A 21,153-nucleotide genomic window follows, 5' to 3' on the forward strand; every position below is an offset into this window, starting at 1 on the left:
GTAGAGAGTTCTCTACACACTAGCTTAAAATACAGTGGAGGCCCACATTGTTTGGGTGATCCAAGCCATCCATTTTAAAGGCCCTCACATAGATAGAGTGTCTACAAAAAATCAGATCCATAAGATCATCCCAACCCTACGATTTGTGGAGGTAAAATGGATGTCTTTAAACCTTCACAAATTAGTTCATTTTTTGCCTCCAAAGTTCGAATGGTTAGGATGATCCTATGGATCTGATTTTTTGTGGACACCCTATCTATGAGAGGGCCTTAAAAATGAATGGTTTGGATCACCCAAATAATGTGGCCCCCACTGTATTTTAAGCTAGTGTGTAGAAACTGTTTTCTCTCTCTCTCTCTATATATATATATATATATATATATATATATATATATATATATATATATATATATATATATATATATATAGTACTTTGGAAAAGAGGTAGAAAAGAGTACCGAGAGACGAATCAATGTCTTCACGACAAGCAACCACTCATGCATACATGATACATGTAACATACATCAAAGACTGAGTCAATGGTCATGGACCGCATGCGTTGACTCTTCCATGCATACATCATAAAACTTAAAACCCAAGCTTCCTCCCCTTTTCTTTATAATTTCTTTTTTGGGTGTGTCATTAGAATCACTCATCAACTAACTTCTTGAATCTTTTTATATTTTGGTAGGTTGAGGTCGGTTTGATAAGACCAAAATCAGAGATCCTTACAACACTGCTTGCCATTTAGATTCTAACACGTTAGAGCTTGAAAACTATACAGTTCCCAATTCGTGCGTGCATGTGACTGAATCTTGTATTCACCAAACGTAGATTTCAAACATATTTAAAATAGTCATATTTGTTACTTTAGCTAATGTTCTTGGATTATTTTTAATTTAATTGTTTGCTGACACAGACACTTTTGAGGCGACACGGTATGATTCATGTATCCGCTAGGCGTGCAACTTGGGTCGTGTTCAACCCGGGTTGGCATTTTCTCGGGTTGGATTGGGTTTGGGTTGGTAAAAGCCAACCCGGTTTAATTTTGGGTTGGATTAGGGTTGAGGCCTTGGAAACCCGACCCGACCCGAAACGACCTCCGTCCTCTAATTTTATCACGATTTTCTTAGAAATATATTTTTTCTTGTATTCTTCTTTTTGGCTCTAGAAGAACCCGAACCCAACCCGACCCAATTTGGAGGCGGGTTGGGTTAGGGTTGACCAACCTCAACCCGAGGCTTGGGTTGGGTTGGGTTGGGTTAGGGTTGAGGGAATGAAATCTCGGGTTGGGTTAGGGTTGGCCTGAACCCGACCCAACCTGACCCGAGTTGCACCCTAGTATCCGCCATGTGGCGGAAGATGACCTTATGATCCTTATCTGGAGGTAAGTACACTAGTCAAGTTGGTCCTTGCAAAGAATCTAGACCCTTCAATACAATTCACTTTTTTGTGGAATCTTTGAAATATACATCATCTGAATAAGTTAAGATATTTATATCCCCGCATGCTTGTCTTGGTAGATATTTTCAATTGAAAAAGAGGCTAATAGCCAATGAAAATGTTATAAAATAGAGAGAGGGATGTAAATATCTAAAACGACAATGAGGATGATTTCTTATGGAAAGATAGAGTGGGAGTGGAAATCATATGTAGGTTGATAGGGATCCTTTCATTATAATATTCTACACTATATAGTCTATATGGGCTTTTGAGGCTTTGGTGAAATTCTACCCATTAGTTATTAAAAATATGAAGAAGAAGGAAACATAAATTGCTGCAAAATCAGCTCTATTATTTTCTTTATAGAAGTAAAATAGCCTGTTGATCAGTCATCTGACCTTGGTTGAGTGGGGTGTGAAATCTATTGCCTGACGACCAATCACATAATAAGTTTATACTCTTGAGGGCCCAAAATTTACCCCAATTATCCAATTCTAACTTCTAATAATGTGGGCCAAAACTACCTATAAGCAAACGTTCAAATACAATGATAAAAAAAATACCATTATTTGGCGTTATAATTGTATGACTGACCTAGTTGTTGGGCTATTGGATGTCAAAAGTGAGGACTCAAGTAAACCGTTTGGATCAATCAAAGGGGAACCCATTATGCTGTAGGAGCATGCCACATATTTATTAAGATTTAATGGTGAAATTCGCACTCTTGATTTATTAAATATCAATGCTCTGAATTCAGATTAGTAGTTTATAATTCTAAATTTAATGAAGCCTCATGAATCTAAGTAGCTGATAGGATCGTTGCCTAAAGCAGTCTGATTCCATTACCTGGCCGTGAACCCTTTTTGGGGGCCATGTACCTGTGTCTACATAGTCATTCTTTGGGTCGTAAGCCCTACCCTAGATGACCACTCTTTATCTACTTCAAAGAGCTTAAAATCCTTCCAACCTCAAAGGTATGAGATTACATGTGGATATTATGGTTTACCACTTACCCATTGCACAAGAGGGGTAACTTTTCCATTTTGAACCTGGGCATGGGAAAAAAATTTAAGTGGGCTAATCCAGTCATTGCTGCCTAATGATGTTTAAACTCTGCTGAAGATGCTCAGGAAAGAGTAAGAAACACAAGGGCATATAAACATATTTTAATTTTACTAAATCAAACGGAATACATTCATTTTATATCTAGGTACAACTGAAACAAATCATCCCAAATAACAGAGGGGAGGGGGGATTACTGATTTTAGCCAACACTCAAGGCAAAAGCCACATCAGATATACCACATTCTTCTATCCAAGGAAGATCCAACGCCAGTTTCCCATCACCATACCACTTACATCCTACTTCAACTCCATTCAAGCAGCTCTTATTTGGCTTACCACTTGAGTAAGCTAAGAATTTTCCTCCCCCCTTAACCTTGATCCTCACATTTATCTCATCTCCATCCTCACCATACTCCACCCCTTGTATAGTCCCTCCACTGTTAAACATGTTTGTCAGCCCGATCGGTGCAAATTTCACATCATGCCCGAGCTTCTTGATCGGCACAAAGCTAAAAATCTCAAAGGAAGATGGAAGGATGGTAATGTGGATAGCATCTGATTTTGGGTTCATTAAGAGTAGCTGCTCTGTTTCGTTGAAATAGACTGCATACTCTTCAGCATCACCCATTTCAGTTGTTTCTTTCAACTGGTCCCATTCGACATCGGTGATGTGAATTGAACCAGACATTGCCTTGTAACAATGCGAATAGCCCTTGATTTTTCTCTCTTTTGGATCCCATCCTGCTCCTTGGCAATTGAATGCACCAACGACACCACCGAACTGCGAAATCAGATATATTTAGATATGGCTATACAAAGAATGGTAGTTTAAGAGACACAAAAAATAATTATATAGATAAGTAACAGATTCAAATGACTTGGGAATTCCACAAGTTTGACCTTCCATGAGCGAAAGACTGGCAGGAATCTGTATGCCTCTTAAGTCTTGACAAAGAAACTAACAATTCAATGCAAACCCGAATTGGAACTAGAAGTTGGTTTACTTTTTCTTTTTTGAACTAAATAGAAGTTAGTTTACTATTGTACAACAGGAATTCCGCTACCTTGTTTAAGTTCCAAATCTTGAGGATGGTCTCCCCATCAAATAGAGGGTTCTTGAAGAGGCAATCTCTAGTTGGAAGCGCAAAGTGCTGGCACTTGGGGATGGTCCCATCAGGGAAAACGAGCTTCTTTATAAGATCAAAGTCATGGCCTCCCACAGAGTCGCTCAAGTAAACTGGTCCTCCACAGATTGCCCTCGACCCCGCATGGAATTTAGAGCATAAATGATCAGATTGAAACATGTCCCAATCTGGGTGTATGATCTGACCCATCCACATGCTGTTGTATGCACAGTGGATCATATGGACCCCTTGTAACCAATACACCCCCATTGGATCACCATTTGGATCCTGAAACCAGAAATCATCACCTGTACAAGTGTAGAGAAAGATAATTATCACCACTAATCAATCAGCTAATAGATTTAAATAAATGGTTTCAAAGTCATATGATTGAATTCTCACCTACTCTTCCTAGTGCTATCTGCCATGTCCCAAGGAAGAAAAAGTCGTTGCACTGCTGCATGCTTGAGATCAGTCCAGTTCCTTTGAAGTTCTTCACAAGTGATTTTGAAAGTCCTTTGTAATAAGCTTTACCTAGATCAACCCGGCCTCCATATTCCTCACAAACATATTCAAGAGTCTGTAACAAATTAAACCCTTCTTATGCATACAGTTATGCACATAATTATGTGCATTATAGTTATATATGCACATAAATATAAGCAGACATAGATGGTCAAATGGATAGATAGCTCAGTTAGGAAATAAGTATAGAAACTTACATGTATTACATCCACTTTGACTCCTGTGATCCCCACATTTGAAAGATAAGAATACATGGAGTCATAGAGATCAGTGGCTTGGTCAGGATGAACTAGACCAATACCGCCTTCGACAATCTTCACAACAGCAAGATCATTCATTGTGCCATCAAGACCAGGAGAGACTGTGACTGGGATTACCTTTGTATTGAGAGGGGTAGTACCTGGCCTAACACCACCCCAAGCACCACATAGAGCATGCCACACATAGACATCATCCAACCCTTTAAACCTTCTTCTCAAATCACTGGTAAAAGCTTTCATTCCAAATTCTTCTGATTTGCCAAAGCACGCATTCTCTGCGCTAGAACCACTTCCATATGAATCATTACCACACATCTCACTCAATTGTTGTTTCAGATTTTCAACCTTCAAATGGAAACCTGACAATTCAGTGACCCCATCTTGTATCGCCTTGTCGCGAGCCTTCTCGGCTTGCTCCAGCTCAATGGCCTTGGATATTAGCATCTTAGGTCTCTTGGGATCAAATGATGGGGCCTTGGGTCCCAACATAGTCCCCTCTTTGTACCTCCTGAACTTCTCACATTCCTCAAACCTATAAAGCCTAGCAGTCATCTGGGTTCCTCCCAAGACAAGGTTCTTCGCATCTTCGAATGGATTCTCACCATCTAGACTGATACTTTGCCAACCGTCATCTATTATAAGAAACCTCGGTGGCACGCCACCATCAACAAAGTCCTTCAATCCATGCCATACACCAACAGGATCTACAGTCAAGTAAAATGCATCCCATGTGCACCAACCAAACTTGTCTATCAGAGAAGGGACTAGCTTCTCTTCTAATAGCCTAAATGTGTTGAGATGGACCCTAGCAGCACTATAAGCTTCCTTCATTAAATTATAAGGATTGTCACCTATGTGAACATAAGCAATTGCATTGAAAGATGAGGCTCTTACTTGACTAGAGCCACTTTCAGCACAAAGCATGACGTTCCCATCAGTACCTGGATGAAGGGAAGACCTGAACTTCCCTTCAATCAAGGGAAGGATCAGAACATATGACCTTAATTCAGGGACATCTAGAAGCACCCATTGTGACTCCATTTGCAAATCTGACCCACAATTCCCTACCCACATGGTAGACCACCATGTCTTAAATCTGAAGACACTCACAAAGTTTCTATTGCTCAACTTACCCAAGGAGTTCATCAACCTATCATATGGCTCCTCTTGACTGAATCCGAGGAACCCACCCTTGTGTGATCTAGAGTTAACTTGCTGAAAGAGGGGAACTGGCGCATCAGAACTTTGACATATAGAAGAAAAACTACTAAAGGAAACATTGGCAGGAACCTCAGAGAGCAATACAACTCCATTGACACTAATTTTCCCACCTGACAATTCAAAAAAATTATTCATGTTTTCGGCTTGGACGCTGTCAAAAGCCGAATTCAACACTTAATTTGGTGGTGCCTTGGGCAGAGTAAACAGAGGAATTACAGAGATGATAACTTAAAAGTCCCAAATTCAATTCCAAAACTTAGAAACAATTGACGCTTCCTAGAACTAGGTTGAAAATGGATATGAGATTGCAAAGATACTTGGAAATGAAATTCAAAATCCAATAGTTCAAACTATAGAAATTGTCAGCATTTAATTCAAAAGGGAAGAATTTTTGGCAAACTTAAGTTTCAACAATCACTTCCAATGAATTTGGAAACATGCAAACACTAATTATACAGATGTAAATTTAGAAATTTTATTGACAGCATAAACCAAAAGAGAGAGGCTCAAGAGACGATTCTAAAGAAAACAATGAACGGCAAAATGCATTCATAGAGAAAGAGGAGGAATGAGAAGCATGTGTGAAGAAATTGTGTATGAGAGCCATTCACCCATCTAGATAAAGATATGATATGATCGGTAACTACTAACTTTGGGTGCCTTGTTCTTTCCCAGATAATCCAAACATGAAGACGTCCAAACTACTTATTTGCATGGACAAGAACTAAAAACTTTCCCACACACCCTCAGCTATAAATACATCTTTCTGCTTCATGGGTGCATGTGGGCATTTGACATGCATGGATATATGTATTTATGCATGCATGTATGCGTTTGTTTTTTTTATGGGTGATATGCCAAAATCAAGGCATATCATTTTCTGAATTTTGAGACATGGCAAGAATGTTTTAGAAAGTCATGGACGGTCGGAGAAAGTTCTTCTATGAGTATTTTATGTCATCTCATAGTTTGTGATAATCTGACGATTAAATGGATTGGTTGGTGAAAGTGTTGGGTGAAATAGTATCAGATTTTGAGATAGATTTAATTAATAGGATCCTTATGATCAAAACCAGACGATAGAAATCATGGGGTAGGAGGAAAAAGCTAGGCCCACTTACCATCTTGCACTCAAGTTTATTCATTTCTCTAATGCTGATGAGCTGCCTACTTGATAGTTTCTTTGTTTTGCCCTTTTTTTCTTTTTAATCATGGGCAAGGGCAAATGCATCCGGGATTTCAACCTTCTTATGATCGGAAATCACTTGGGTTGAGTGATGAGTTGTATATCACTGTAGCTTCTTAGACTGGTTGAAATTACTAGAACCGTAGTTTTAGATATTTTAATGTGAAAAGACATTTTTTATTCTTTTGTTTTCTTCTGGAGTCTATCCAGTTTTGATGGTCAGCTCGCTCAGGAAAGTTAACAATCTTTCATGACGTGAAAGAAAACAAAAGAAGAAAAAGAAGAGAGGCTAAATATCTTCACCGACTGGAAAGTGGAAACTGCAGATTATAGATAGTTGGGCACGTGTGATGGGCGATGATAAAATGAAGAAAGTCATGGACGGTTGGAGAAAGTAGTTGACGGAATATTTTATGTTATCTCTTTGTCTGTGCAAACCTGGCAATTAAATGGATTGGTTGGTGTACGTTAAATCAGATGAAGGGATGAATTAAATATGATCCTTGTCGTCAAATGATCAAAACCATAAGATAACAAAAAGCTTACTCCATTACCACTCTTTGAATTTTCGAGAGAGATGAAAGCAGTCTATTGCCATCAAGATGTTTTCTTTCTTTAATGATGATGAAATGTTTTTTTTGTTCTGTTCTGCATCTGGGATTTTAATCTTCTTTTGATTTAAAAGAACTTGGTTTGATCAAGTGAAACTACCATGGAGTCCTTACCTTTCTGAATTTTTTTTTATGGTGTTGTGATGTGTGGAGACAAAAAAGAAAAAGAAAAAGAAAAGGAACAGAGACCTATCAATAGAAAACCATGTAAAATAAAGGAAAGAATATGAAGATAGAGCAATTTTTTACATGCACTGGGGCAATTCAAAGGAATTTATGATTGGATCTCTGTTGAGCCAGGGCACATTTGTCTGTATGGTGGTTTAGTGATCACATCCAAACAGTAAACACACTCGAACCCAAGATTAAGCCAAAAGGAAAAGCTTATATATAATATTTACACCATCAGCTACCATGTTACAAAAAGAAGCTTATATACAATATTTACCCCCTTCCAGCTGCCAGTGGAAGCTCTCTACAAAAGAAAGTCAGCTGAAACGAACTCTCAACCGTGCACCCATATCCCAGAGCTGTGCCATGAAATATTTCAAAGGAGCTTCATGTTACAAAAAGAAGCCACCGTCCAAAAAGGCCACTAATTTTTCACATGGGTATTTAAAGTGAACCAAAGAAGTCCTCCTCCCAGCCCATCTGGAAGGAACCCATCATCTGTTCTGCACTTTCAGTCTGAGACATAAAATCATAGGGCACAAGAAATTCACTGGTTTGTGATTCTGTTTGTAGGTAGTTTTCAACATTTCCTAAGGGATAGTAAGGTCTGTACACTTCTTCCTCCCTGACCTGCACTTTCTGGAGCTGCTCGTAGGCAGCCATTTCCTTGTTGTACCTTTCCCTGTCCTTCCGGCTCTCCTCAATGTATGGCTGTCCAAAACATCGGCAAAATGAAATTTAGCTCATGTTCAAGGACATTGTACATTTTCATGAAGCAATAGAAGTCGGTTATAGCAGTGTTTAAGAACTCAAATCAAGTACGTGAAAAGCTCAACCAAGACGACTTGACTCAATTGAGATTTAGGATAAGGTGTAAATTGGTTTTCGGAATCCAAAAAAATTCATCAACATCTTGAACCAGTGCGCGAAAACAACCACCACCAAGTACTCCAAAAACTTAAAAATTCAAACCAGACAAGTTATTTTTTTGACTAAAAAACACTCAATCCACTCAACGGTGTTTTGCTTTGCTTCGAGCAAGTCTTGGGACTAGTTGAGTTTGAGTTTCAAAACCTACAGCTATAGAAATAGAACTTCTTGCTAATTCTAACTGCAAAATGAAAATATTAAATAAAGATAAATCAAAATGAGTGTTGAAAAGAAAAAAAAAATCTTTGAGACAGTTTACAGCACACTAGCAAAAAAAGACACCCAAGAATTCAGACAGTCTTAAATTAATTCATAAGTATTTCAGTTAGTATGGTGAAAGAAATTGTAACCAACAGAGGTTTGAGTAACTTCACATTAAAAGGAGAAGGATTATATGTATGAAAAATCTCCTTTAACCAAACTACCATTTTTGACAAAGCAAAAATAAGGCATTCTCACACCTCTAACATGCAAAAATAATAAAAGACGAAAGAAATAAAGAGAAAACTTGCACTCACCATCCGCTCGCTCTCAGAGAGACGCTTCCATGCATCTATCACCATTGTACGGGTGCTCCCATCCAAACTCTGGCGCATCTTCTTTAACTGATCATAATGCTCGGAGAAATAAAACTGATAAGCATTTCTGGTTTTCCGTGGAGCATTTGGGTCCTTCCTCTTTGTCTCTTTCTTTGATGCATTTGGGTCCTTCCTCTTTGTCTCTTTCTTTGGTCCCGGGCTTGGTTTTTGTTTAACAGGTGTCTTCGGTTTTTGTTTAACAGGTGTCATCACTCGAATCTGTAGACCCTCTGGCTCTGAATTAAAATCTGATGTTACACCACCAATTAGCCCAGGGACATTCGCAAACTGCTCAACAGCACCTTCTTTAGCGTGATACAGTAATCCGTCGAGCTTCTCGGGGCCAACTTTGACTGTTATCAGATAGCCATTGTTGAATTTGGTTTCAATTGCTCCTTTGACGATTTTACCAACGTGGGCCTGAGGATCGCCTGAGACAGAAAATAAACAACAAGAACTCAGTATCGAGAAGATTTGAAAAAGCATAGGAAAAATTATTGTTATGCAACTTTGGTTTTCAATTGAAAATATGTCAGTCTTCCAGATTATACAAGACCATCCATTTCCTAGAGAACCAAGAAAGGAAAAAGTAATAAATTTACAACTTTCCTTGATTTTCTATTTTATATTGATGGTAAACAGGTGGTGGTGGAAAATCTGAGACTAACAAGAAAGGGGTAAATCTTGCACAAGAGAGAAAGTGAGTCGTAAAATGGAGAAACACAGATATGGTGAATGCCAATGCTATCAGATGAGAAAGAGGCCTAGAAAGCTGCACAATGGAGGAACACAAGTAAAACTGGAAATTTCAATAGTACATTGTTGAGAATTTCTCGAAAGCTAGCCTCCAGAACCAATATTACAGCAAGACCAAGATTTCAAAATGCGGTCGTAGAAAATCCTAGTCGACTCGGCACGACATGGTTGAGTACTTGGTTCATGCCCCTGAGTACTTGGTTGATGAGGTCATAACTCGGGAAAGTCAAAAGGAATCTTAATTGGCATTGTAGGGCAAAACGCGGACTGCGGGCAAGCGAAAAGGGAGTCGACACGGAGGAGACCACGATGACGCATGGGAGTTTCAAAACTATGAGCAAGACTACCCACAATTTTAGAGACGGGTCAAAAAACTTTTTTTTTTTTGAAAAGATATTGATTTTATTCAATCAAAATAGATTACAGGGACAAGACGTTCCCAAAACATGATATCAATAGTAACTTGTCCTATAAAGGATGCTAAACTACCACTTACTCCAAAAGCTTAATCTGTTGGAGAAGGCGTTATTTAATCTTTTACACTTTTAACACTCCCCCTCACATGTGGCCCCTCGTTCTTTGGGTTGGCCTACACGTGGCACATGTGGCCCCACTTTTGGGTTTTGTTAACTTACCAACTTCTCCAAAAGCTTAAGCTTTGGAGAAGTTGGTTAGTTAACATGGTATCAAAGCCAAAGGTCTCGAGTTCAAACCTCTCGGATAGCAAAAATCCACATGCGATGGTCGGCCCAAAGTGGGACCACATGTACCACGTGTTTGCCAAGTGTGCCACACGTGAGGGGGAGTGTTAAAGTATAAAAGATAAATACTGCCTTTTGGAAGTTGGTAAGTTAACATGGTATCAAAGCCAAAAGTCTCGAGTTCAAACCTCCCGGATAGCAAAAATCCACATGCGATGGTCGGCCCATAGTGGGACCACATGTGCCACGTGTTTGCCAAGTAGGCCACACGTGCGGGGAGTGTTAAAGTATAAAAGATAAATACTGCCTTTCTCCAACAGCTTAAGCTATTGGAGAAGTTGGTAAGTTAACAGGTTTAGCCATTGCATGTGGATTTTTGCTATCAAGGAGGTTTGAACTCAGGACCTTTGGCTCTAATACCATGTTAAGCTACTAGTTACTCCAAAAGCTTAAGCTGTTGGAGAAGGCATTATTTAATCTTTCATACTTTAACAAAGGACACATAAGAACAAAATCTAGAAAAACACCATCCAGCTCAATCATGAGAGGTCAAAGAAGTTTTGTGGGTCTGAATCTATTCTAGAGCATGGTAATAAAGTATATATCACACAAAGAACAATGGAAAATTGAATTTGGTGACATATAATTGACTGTTCAATGAGAACAGATCAAAATAGCACAGCATGGTACTCCTGCACCTTTATTTACTTGTTCCGTACTTTCAACCGGGAAGAAAGAAAGAAGATGAGGATTAGAGTCCAAATAAATCTTTTCTAATTAATCTGTGGCATCTCCAACATATATTGAAGGACTAGGAAGCATTTGCCTCCGTATGAAGTTTGAAAGTAAGATGAGAGTCACACAATTAGTTCACAAATTTTATTATCCTCAGTTGGATGAAGCCAAGGCCGAGAGGGTACAAGGGTGCAGATGCCAAAAAGCAGTTGTCTTCAAAAATTCAGGAAGCAACTATAAACAATAATATGAAAATTTTTACGATAAGCATATGTATTTACAGAATTCTGTTTATAGGAACTTAGACTGTCAAGATTATGATATCACAAAAACTACAAATAGCAAAGTGATTGAGTAGAGATGGGTCTCAACAGAACTATTTGTTACGATCAACCCTAAATAGCAATATGCGATTTCAATGGCAAAGCAAAACTAAAGAGCAAACACAAGCAATCACACCAAACACACAAAGATTTACATGGTTCGGCAAATCCTACGTCCACGACAGAGGCAACAAGAAAATCCATTGTAAGATCAAGAGATTACAATAGAAGATCACTGTCTTTCACCAAAACCCACACACGAAACCATAGCACACCCTTTTCACCCCTTTTTGAGATCTCAACCCTCTTTCAAAGACAAGACTTCGAAAATAGCCCTAAAACCCCCTTTTATAAGGTGGGCCCAAACTTGCTATTATCGGAGCCGAAATCACTTAAAATGGGCCATACCAAGCGTCCGAATAAACGGGCCTTATCCAGGTCGCACACAATATGTCAGACCCGACCGGGTTTAATTCAAGACACCCAACTCAACACTATTTATGGTGGTAGTTAGTGTTCGGAGATAGCAGAGGTTCAGAAGCAAAACTTACTTAAGGTAGTTACTGATGGCGTCTGAATCCGGGTCCGCGATCGCGCGGTCGGTAGAGGGCCTCCGCGGGGTCTGCAATCACAAACAAAGGGGGTCAGGGGGTCCGGGGTGGGTCCCGGACGACCACTTCGACACCCAAGTCAGATCCTTCGACCAATCAATATAAAGGACATCGAGAAGAGGAGGGGGTTTGATCAGGGTTACCAGGACAAAGGCGCGGGTTCTTTTCTGGGTGTGTGAATGAGTGGGTCGGAGGGGACTAGCAGGGAGAGTAGGATTGAGTTCCTAGTCTCCTCTGTTGTTGCCTCGCCTCTTTCTCCGGTTGTTCTGCGGGAGCTTGAGAAAAGGGGAAGTCTCTCCAAAAAAACATGGATCCCTCTCTTCTTCCCTTCCCCCCCTTTTAAAGGGAGGCACGCGGGCCTTTCCATCATTATGGAGAGAAAACCTTCCTTTGCAGGATTGGGCCGTTCCCCTGATTCGCCGGCGCGCGTGGCTTTGCCGGATATTCCCTTCCATAACTTGTGATGATGAGGCTTGGAAGGCGAGAGAGCGACACGTGTCATGATCGTATGGTCTTGCCATTTCCCCACGCCTTTCTTCATGATGGTTTAGGCCCTTATTTGTGCATGGGCGACACGTGGCGATATCTGAGGGCGACGCCGTATTTGTGTCCCATCAGTTACTAAGGTTTATCAGCCAAAGAAACTTTTCAATGATCATACCATTTAAGTAAAACTAAAATTAAATAAGAACCCCATTTCAAAAAAAATAAAATAAGAAGACTATTAAACGAATGGAATTTTTGTGGGGTCTTTCCCAGATTAAATGAGAAGATATTTGAATGAAGAGCACCTAGGTACGAACCATAAGAAGCATTGGGATAAACAAAGCAGCTTTCATTTTTTTATTTTGTTGTGATTTTCAATCTGATAACATAGACTGCTTTTAATTAGTTTTCCTAGTGCTTTTAAGTTTAAATTCTGCAAAATTTAGTTCTAGAATATGCTATATGTGCCTCCTCTTCTTGTTCTATTCTTAACACGAAAAAAATGGATGAAGGGCCTAGAATTTCAGAAGGGATAGTATTGAGAAGAAGGAAGTGGCTGGGAGGCAACTCTTTTTACCAATGTTTATTTCATTAAAAGGATAAAATCATACATAATTTTTACTTAGCAGACAGACATAAGTGACATAACAAGGAAGTAGGTCTTAATAATTACTTTGAAAACTAAATACAGGTTTAGGTTACTACCCTATTCATAAATGTTTTTTGTAATTAGACTAGGAATTACAGTCTTATGTAATTTTTCATTTACTTCTCCATAAAATAGGATGGGCTTAGACCTGCAGATAATGGAAGGCAGCTGTTTTGATGCTTCCTTTTCACTGTTGAATGGTCAACATTGCTGAGGTGTGGATCCTTGGAGGCTTCCTTCGTGAGATTGTGTTCCATGAGAGGTCCTGCAAATTTATTCAGGTTTTAGTAATGACTTTTAAAACTACATACATTCTTTGGTCATTACCCTATTCTTAAGTGGGTGTGAGTAATTAGACTAGATATTTAAGTATGATCAACTAATTCTCAATATTACTTCAAAAAATAAGAGAAACTTCGACCTGCAGACACTGGAATACATTTGTTGTCATGCATCCTTTTCACTGTCGAATGGTCCTCATTACTGGAGTGTGGATGCTTGGAGGATTCCTTCATAAGATTGGGTGCCATGAGAGATCCTGCACATTTATGTTTCGGATTTAATGCTGAAAAAGGCAGTTGAACAAAATAACACACAAAGAGAGGTGCATAAAAAGTATACAGCTCTAAACAAAAATATCCAAAAGACAAAATTTTACATACCAGGAGGTGTGACAGGCTCCCCTTTTGTACCACGGAAGTACATTTGCTCAAAAAGATAAAGATTATTTACATAGAACTCTTGAAGTAGAAAACTAGGATCAGGAATTTTGTCAGTCAAGTTTAAAGAGGACGCAACTTCATTCCATCTTCTCTCTTTGATAACCTGAAAGTGTAAGCTCATAAAAGGGATTATAATTTAACAACTAACTTGCCATAGAATATTCACTAACTACTCAAAAAAAAAAAAAATCACTAAATGTTATAAAATTTCTTGAACATTACTCAATGGTCATATTTAATGCAACAATTACCTGGTCAAGCCCTCCCCTGGAAGTCACTTCTTTGTAAAAGACATACAAGTCCAAAACTGTGTCCTCAACAATAGCACTGCCAAGAACATGTCACTTTAAGTTTTAATTAGCGAAGATAAAATGTAGAATCTGATTCACTAAAAAGAAGATAACCCAATAATTTTTAAGAGGCTTCCTTGCTTTGATGACTATAAGTATATGGCACAAATAGGTCGTTCTTAAGTAATCAGTAAAACATTATGAAAGCTAATATAGATTACGTTCTAATAACACTATATAGAGTTACCTAATTGTCCAACTATATCGTCTCCAAGCAAAACTGCTTGAAAGGGAACACAAAGTGATTGGTCCTTTATCCAATTTGCAAGTTTGAGGATAAACATTCGATTAAAGGACAATCCAATATAGGCAAAATAGAGATGACGACACTAATCTACACAAAATGGAAAACTTTAGGGCAGTGATCCCACATCCCTCCCCCCCCCCCCCCTCTCTCACAACCACCTAACGGGTATCGTTAGGATGTATTTAAGGCTGGAGTAGCTACCATTAACTCCAAAATGCATTAAAAATTAAAAGTTAAACCTTTATCAGGTAAAATTATATGAGACATTTGAGATCTAAGTCTTGATAAGGACGAGTGCAATGTCAAGCGATACAGCTTTGACCCAAAAACTAGATTTAAAGTGGGATATTAAGATTGTTTGATTGGCATGATTTTTTTTTTTTTTTTTGACAACTATAGATCGATTATAGGGCCTATCAGATAGATGGTTCAGATCAATCAAAGGTGAGTCGTGCTTCATTGTGTTACAATGAAATTGTGTCCCACTCAAGAATTCCTCAAAATAACACACTTCTTCTAGACGAGATACAAAATAACAGCATGTACCAAGCCTTAAAGTCCACCGGAAGTTATGTCTGAAATGGAGTTTTAGGCTTTCCCTTGGCTCCAAAGAAAACAAAGATAAAGGGACATCATAGCATAACAGTCGAGGTGAAGTAGGGACCTAAAAGATTGAATGGAAAGATACTTTTTTTTTTATTAGTTCGAATGGAACGATACATTGACAAGTGAAACCCTTATGAGTTCCAAGGTATTCAAATAAGGTGCCCAATTGGCACACTAAAAGAAAGCATTAAAGATTACAAGAGTGATGTCATATTGATATGGGGAAGGGATGATGTTAATTCGTGTTCAGGGTAAATTATGGAATGTATTTGAATTCACGATACCAAAATCAGATTTAGAACATATTCCAATCTCTACCGGATCATCACCTTCATCTACCTCGATTGTCACCCTATATGAATTGTCTGCTTACTTCAAATCAATCCTACAATTTGGATAGTCTTCAGGCTTCTTTGATAACTCACGGTAATTGATACTTCACAAAGGATCATCTTCAAGCTTCTTCTACAACACCTTTAGCCAGAAGGATAGGAAGGGAACAATCAGAAGAAAATAAATAAATAGAGTAACAATAGGAGTGCATTGACTGTGGATTGGTCATGTTTTCTCTCATTCGAGCCTTTTTGATCACTTGCTAGCTTCCTCATTAATATGGGAGATATTCTAAAAATTCAAAGAACACTAGTCGTTTTTATGTTCCCTCTCTCTTATCTTTGATGAGAGAAACATCACTTCCTTTTATAGATTTTTGTTGTCTTATAGATTACATCAAATAATTTTGAAATTCAAAAGGTGATAAAGAAGTTGCAATGTTGGAGTTAGGGATAGAGTCAATCCCGTAAGAAACTTCAAAGGCCTTATCAATGTGGCATTTAAGTCTAGGCAATATGGAAAGGATGGGAAGTCCCATAATAAACTCCAAAGCCTTGTACTTGGCATGTGGGTCCCTCTTGTGATGCAACTGACTGTTATGCAACCGAGTCTTATCTTTGATGAGAGAAACATCACTTCCTTTTATAGATTTTTGTTGTCTTATAGATTACATCTTCAAGCTTCTTCTACAACACCTTTAGCCAGAAGGATAGGAAAGGAACAATCAGAAGAAAATAAATAAATAGAGTAACAATAGGAGTGCATTGACTGTGGATTGGTCATGTTTTCTCTCATTCGAGCCTTTTGATCGCTTGCTAGCTTCCTCATTAATATGGGAGATATTCTAAAAATTCAAAGAACACTAGTCGTTTTTATGTTCCCTCTCTCTTATCTTTGATGAGAGAAACATCACTTCCTTTTATAGATTTTTGTTGTCTTATAGATTACATCAAATAATTTTGAAATTCAAAAGGTGATAAAGAAGTTGCAATGTTGGAGTTAGGGATAGAGTCAATCCCGTAAGAAACTTCAAAGGCCTTATCAATGTGGCATTTAAGTCTAGGCAATGTGGAAAGGATGGGAAGTCCCATAATAAACTCCAAAGCCTTGTACTTGGCAAAGAGGAATCATGTGGGTCCCTCTTGTGATGCAACTGACTGTTGTGCAACCGAGTCTTGTGCTTCTACACCACCCCCCCCCCCCCCCCCCCCCCCCCCCCCCCCCCACACACACACACACACACAACACATTCCTTTTCAAACTGGACGGCGGTTGAGACCAAATACCCAGTTTGAAAAGCAATCCGGTAAACGCAGTACAAGATAATGTCTTATTAAAGATATCAGCAAGTTGTCGATTTGATAGAACAAATCCGTAATTAAATATCCAACGGCCACCTTCTTATGTACAAAATGATAATCAATCTCAATATGTTTTGTTCAGGCACGAAAAAAGGCAGGGTTCATAGTCATGAATAAAGCACTAATTTTGTCACAGAATAAGAGTGACAAACGAGATTGAGAAATATCGAGATCACAAAGGAGAAATGATAACCATCTTAATTCAGTAGCTGTGAAGGCCATAGCACGTTACTCTGCCTCTACGCTGGATCAGGCCACTGTAAATTATTTCTTGGTACTCCAAGAGATGCAATTGGAGCAAAGAAACATGCAAAAGCCGGTTGTAAATCGCCGTGAGGTAGGATACATAATCCAAGATCAAGTGTTCCACTAACATAGTGTAGGATACGTTTGGTTGCATAAAGTGACCGATGGTAGGGTTATGCATGTACTGATAGACTGAATTAACCGAGTAGGATTAATCGGCCGAGCCAATGTAAAGTACCGTAAAGCACCAACCAAGCTTTACATCAAATAATTTTGAAATTCAAAAGGTAATAAAGAAGTTACAATGTGGAGTTAGGGATAGAGTCAATCACGTAAGAAACTTCAAAGGCCTTATCTATGTGGCCATAAGTGACGCCAGATGGGCGTGCGATCGATAACGGCGATGAGGATCTTATAAAAAAATAACAAAATATAATTGTGGTGCTCAAAAGCTAACCCACGTTGGAGGGAAACTCCAACAAAGAAGTGTAAAAAACTCCTTTTCTCCACAAGAAAAGAAACACTTTTCATTCCATGTTTAATTGTCAAAACCAAGCCCTTCTATTCATTCTCGTGAATCTTTTATAGAGGATGTCCTCTTTACAATTAAGCAATAAAACTATTAATAGCAAGTAAATAGAAAAGAACGGAACCATGACTCGTTCAGTGTAGTGGCTTGCCTTTACATCCTTAAAAAAAATAACTTTAAGAAGGAAACTAATATCTCAATGGATGTCCATAATAAGAAAGCACCAGCCAAGCCAAATCTCATGCCACGTCCAAGATGCCATGTCCAAGAATAAAGCAGCAACGTTTGACACTTTCTAAAAAGGTATTTCAATGCTAGGACAAAATGGTGTATTTGAACAGCTTAAGAACATGTTGCTGATCTTAACATGGAAATTCCTAAAACTAATAAAACCTATTAAAGAAGACCTTCTAAATGTGTGGAAAGGTAGTTGACAGAAATGGGTTACAAGGCTAGAAAAATATCCTCCTTAAACCACACTATTAGAAAATAGAACTTACTAACTTAGGAGAGATGAGAAGGAAAATTACCAAATTAGAAGTCAAATTTATATTTAGGAAAGGGTTTCTAAATCTAGAATGGACCAAATATGAAAACTGACACAAAATGGGAAAGTGGCAAAATTAGTGACTAAGAAGATTAGAAACTGGGATTTGCTAGCAAAATTGAAAACTTTCCCAAACGGTGAGTGTTCTAATGATGACATTTCAACGGCTCGATCATCAATCTTGAAGCCCTTAGAGATCCGATCACACATCCAATGTTTTTAGCCATTGATCTGTGCGATCTAGCGAGATGCTCCTGCATCAATAAGTCTAGGCAATGTGGAAAGGATGGGAAGTCCCATAATAAACTCCAAAGCCTTGTACTTGGCAAAGTGGAATCATGTGGGTCCCTCTTGTGATACAACTGACTGTTGTGCAACCGAGTCCTGTGCTTCTATACACCCCCCACCCACCACCACCACTCCTTTTCAAACTGGACGACCAAATGCCCAGTTTGAAAAGCAATCCGGTAAACGCAGTACAAGATAATGTCTTATTAAAGATATTAGCAAGTTGTCGATTTGATTGAACAAATCCGTAATTAAAGATCCAAGGGCCACCTTCTTATGTACAAAATGAAAATCAATCTCAATATGTTTTGTTCAGATACGAAAAAAAACAGGGTTCATAGTCATGAATAAAGCACTAATATTGTCACAGAATAAGACTGACAGACGAGATTGAGAAATATCGAGATCACAAAGGAGAAATGATAACCATCTTAATTCAGTAGCTGTGGAGGCCATGGCATGGTACTCTGCCTCTACGCTGGATCAGGCCACTGTAAATTATTTCTTGGTACTCCAAGAGATGCAATTGGAGCCAAGAAACGTGCAAAAGCCGGTTGTAAATTGCCATGAGGTAGGATACATAATCCAAGATCAAGCGTTCCACTAACATAGTGTAGGATACGCTTGGTTGCTTTAAAGTGGCCGATGGTATGGTTATGCATGTACTGATAGACTGAATTACCCGAGTAGGATAAATTGACCGAGCCAATGTAAAGTACCGAAAAGCACCAACCAAGCTTTGATATTTAGTGGAATTGGTAAAACCATATTCATTTTCATTTGGAAGGAGAGGGTTGATACTCGTGGGAGTAGAAATAGGTTTGAAGGCCGTCATGTGAGCACATGCAAGAATATCCCGAGCATGCTTAGATTGAGACAAAAAGAGCCCGTTTGAATTACATTGGACTAACAGACTTCGATGCCCAACAAGAAAATGCAACGGGCCAAAATCTTTCATAGAAATCTCTCGGCCCAAAGTATAGCTAAAGTATCAAGGAGAGCATAATTATTCCTTGTTAAGACGATGTCATCTACATATAATAGGAGAACAATAATATGGACATCATGGCGATATATAAATAAAGATGAGTCAGAAACACTGCAGGAAAAACCATAACCGAGGAGAAATGTACTGAATCGATCAAACTAGGCTCATAGGGCCTGCGAGCCATATTTTTCTTGTTGAGCAATCCATCAAGTGTACTCCAAATATCGCTCGCCGATTTACACCCAATGATGTGCTCAAACAAGTCATGGGAAATATACCTCTTCAAAAGAAATTTGGCCTAGGCATTCACCATCTTCCATGTCTACGTCGGCATTTTCTTTGTATGTTCTGGAGCCACATTGGCATTACCACAAACAACCTCCCATAAATCTTCTCCCACTAGATAAGACTCCGTACATGTTCTCCATATCTTGTAGTTTGATTGGTTTATGGACTCAATACTGAGTCTACTAACTCTTCCACTCTCCATCTCCGAAGCACCGATTGAACTTCTTCACCAAGGAAATCTTGACAAGCACCAACTACCACCCATGTGGATCTGATACCATAAAGAGAAAGACGGATTTCATAACACCAGAATATCTGATTCTAAAATAGTGAATAAAACACTAACCAAGTTCAACAACCAAAGTAGAAGAACAAACACCAACAAGATGTACTCCAATATATGATAGAAAGAAAAAAAACAACACTACATAATTTTTTTAAAAAGAAAAAAAAACCTTCAAAATATGGAGAAAATATAGGGCAAGTTGGCTCTTTCTTTCAACCACACGCTTGCACACAAGAGAATTTCAATGGAGGTCTTGCTAATGGAGAATCTCTACAAAAATGAGTAAATGAGATTAAGTGTAGTCCATGGAAAATAGAGAGTACATGGCTTAGGTAAGTGGTAGTTGGGTATGGGAAGTAGAGACTCATATGCTTAGGGAAGTGGTGGTAGGTTTAGAGTTTGAAAGAAGGGTTTGAATTTGAAATAGGAGGGAAGTGGGAAAAGATGGAGCAAGCAAGTGTGACTCAGGCCAAAATTTGTGCAACTCTCAAGTTGCAATCAAGTTGAAGGAGCAATGCACATTAGGAGATACATAAATTAATGCAAGAGAGATTGGGGTCTCAATAGATTCTTCATTCCACATAAGAAAATTTTCAGACAGTGTTGATGCTTCTAGTGGCAACTCAAAACAGTCCGATAGGGTTGTACATGAAAGAAATTTACCAGAGAGTATGAATGTGAGAGTGGAGAGATGGTGAAATACCGAATTGGGACTTACATGAGCTTCCGTCCGGACCATTCTTGAAGTTGGTACAACTTATCGTAGAAACTCTCCTCCTTCTCTATCAACGATTCGTGCATATCCAAATTCTGTGAAACATCTTCTGTGGGTGAAAACAAATCCCAACCAAACGGAGCTTCGAGATTTTCCATATCTTCCGAGAGCTCTAATGCCGGAATAATCTCGCTATTTCCAAGCATTCTGGAGAAATTTCAAAACTCCCTGCTCAATCCACACTTTCTTTTCTTTCTCCATGAAGCAGAGCT

At 38.7% G+C, this 21,153-nt stretch overlaps 2 protein-coding genes across 2 annotated transcripts; both read right to left on the reverse strand.

Annotated features, from left to right (window-relative positions):
• Positions 1-2,599: 2,599 nt before the first annotated feature.
• On the reverse strand, positions 2,600-6,419 carry LOC143865556 (stachyose synthase-like). Its single transcript, XM_077375877.1, has 5 exons — positions 6,290-6,419; positions 4,355-5,748; positions 4,035-4,212; positions 3,573-3,940; positions 2,600-3,289 (listed from the first exon to the last, which is right to left on the reverse strand). Exons 1-5 carry the CDS (start codon positions 6,351-6,353, stop codon positions 2,708-2,710), a joined length of 2,586 nt encoding a protein of 861 aa, XP_077231992.1. The 5' UTR covers positions 6,354-6,419; the 3' UTR covers positions 2,600-2,707.
• A 1,381-nt stretch (positions 6,420-7,800) lies between these two features.
• Positions 7,801-21,153, reverse strand: LOC143865551 (high mobility group B protein 10-like). Its single transcript, XM_077375872.1, has 7 exons — positions 20,885-21,153; positions 14,349-14,424; positions 14,038-14,200; positions 13,797-13,913; positions 13,524-13,640; positions 9,055-9,545; positions 7,801-8,317 (listed from the first exon to the last, which is right to left on the reverse strand). The coding sequence occupies exons 1-7, from the start codon at positions 21,085-21,087 to the stop codon at positions 8,051-8,053; spliced, it is 1,434 nt and encodes a 477-aa protein (XP_077231987.1). The 5' UTR covers positions 21,088-21,153; the 3' UTR covers positions 7,801-8,050.

Source organism: Tasmannia lanceolata, unplaced genomic scaffold (assembly GCF_043159265.1).
Source record: "Tasmannia lanceolata isolate RefF3 unplaced genomic scaffold, GAP_Taslan_0.1 ptg000090l, whole genome shotgun sequence".
NCBI lineage: Eukaryota > Viridiplantae > Streptophyta > Magnoliopsida > Canellales > Winteraceae > Tasmannia > Tasmannia lanceolata.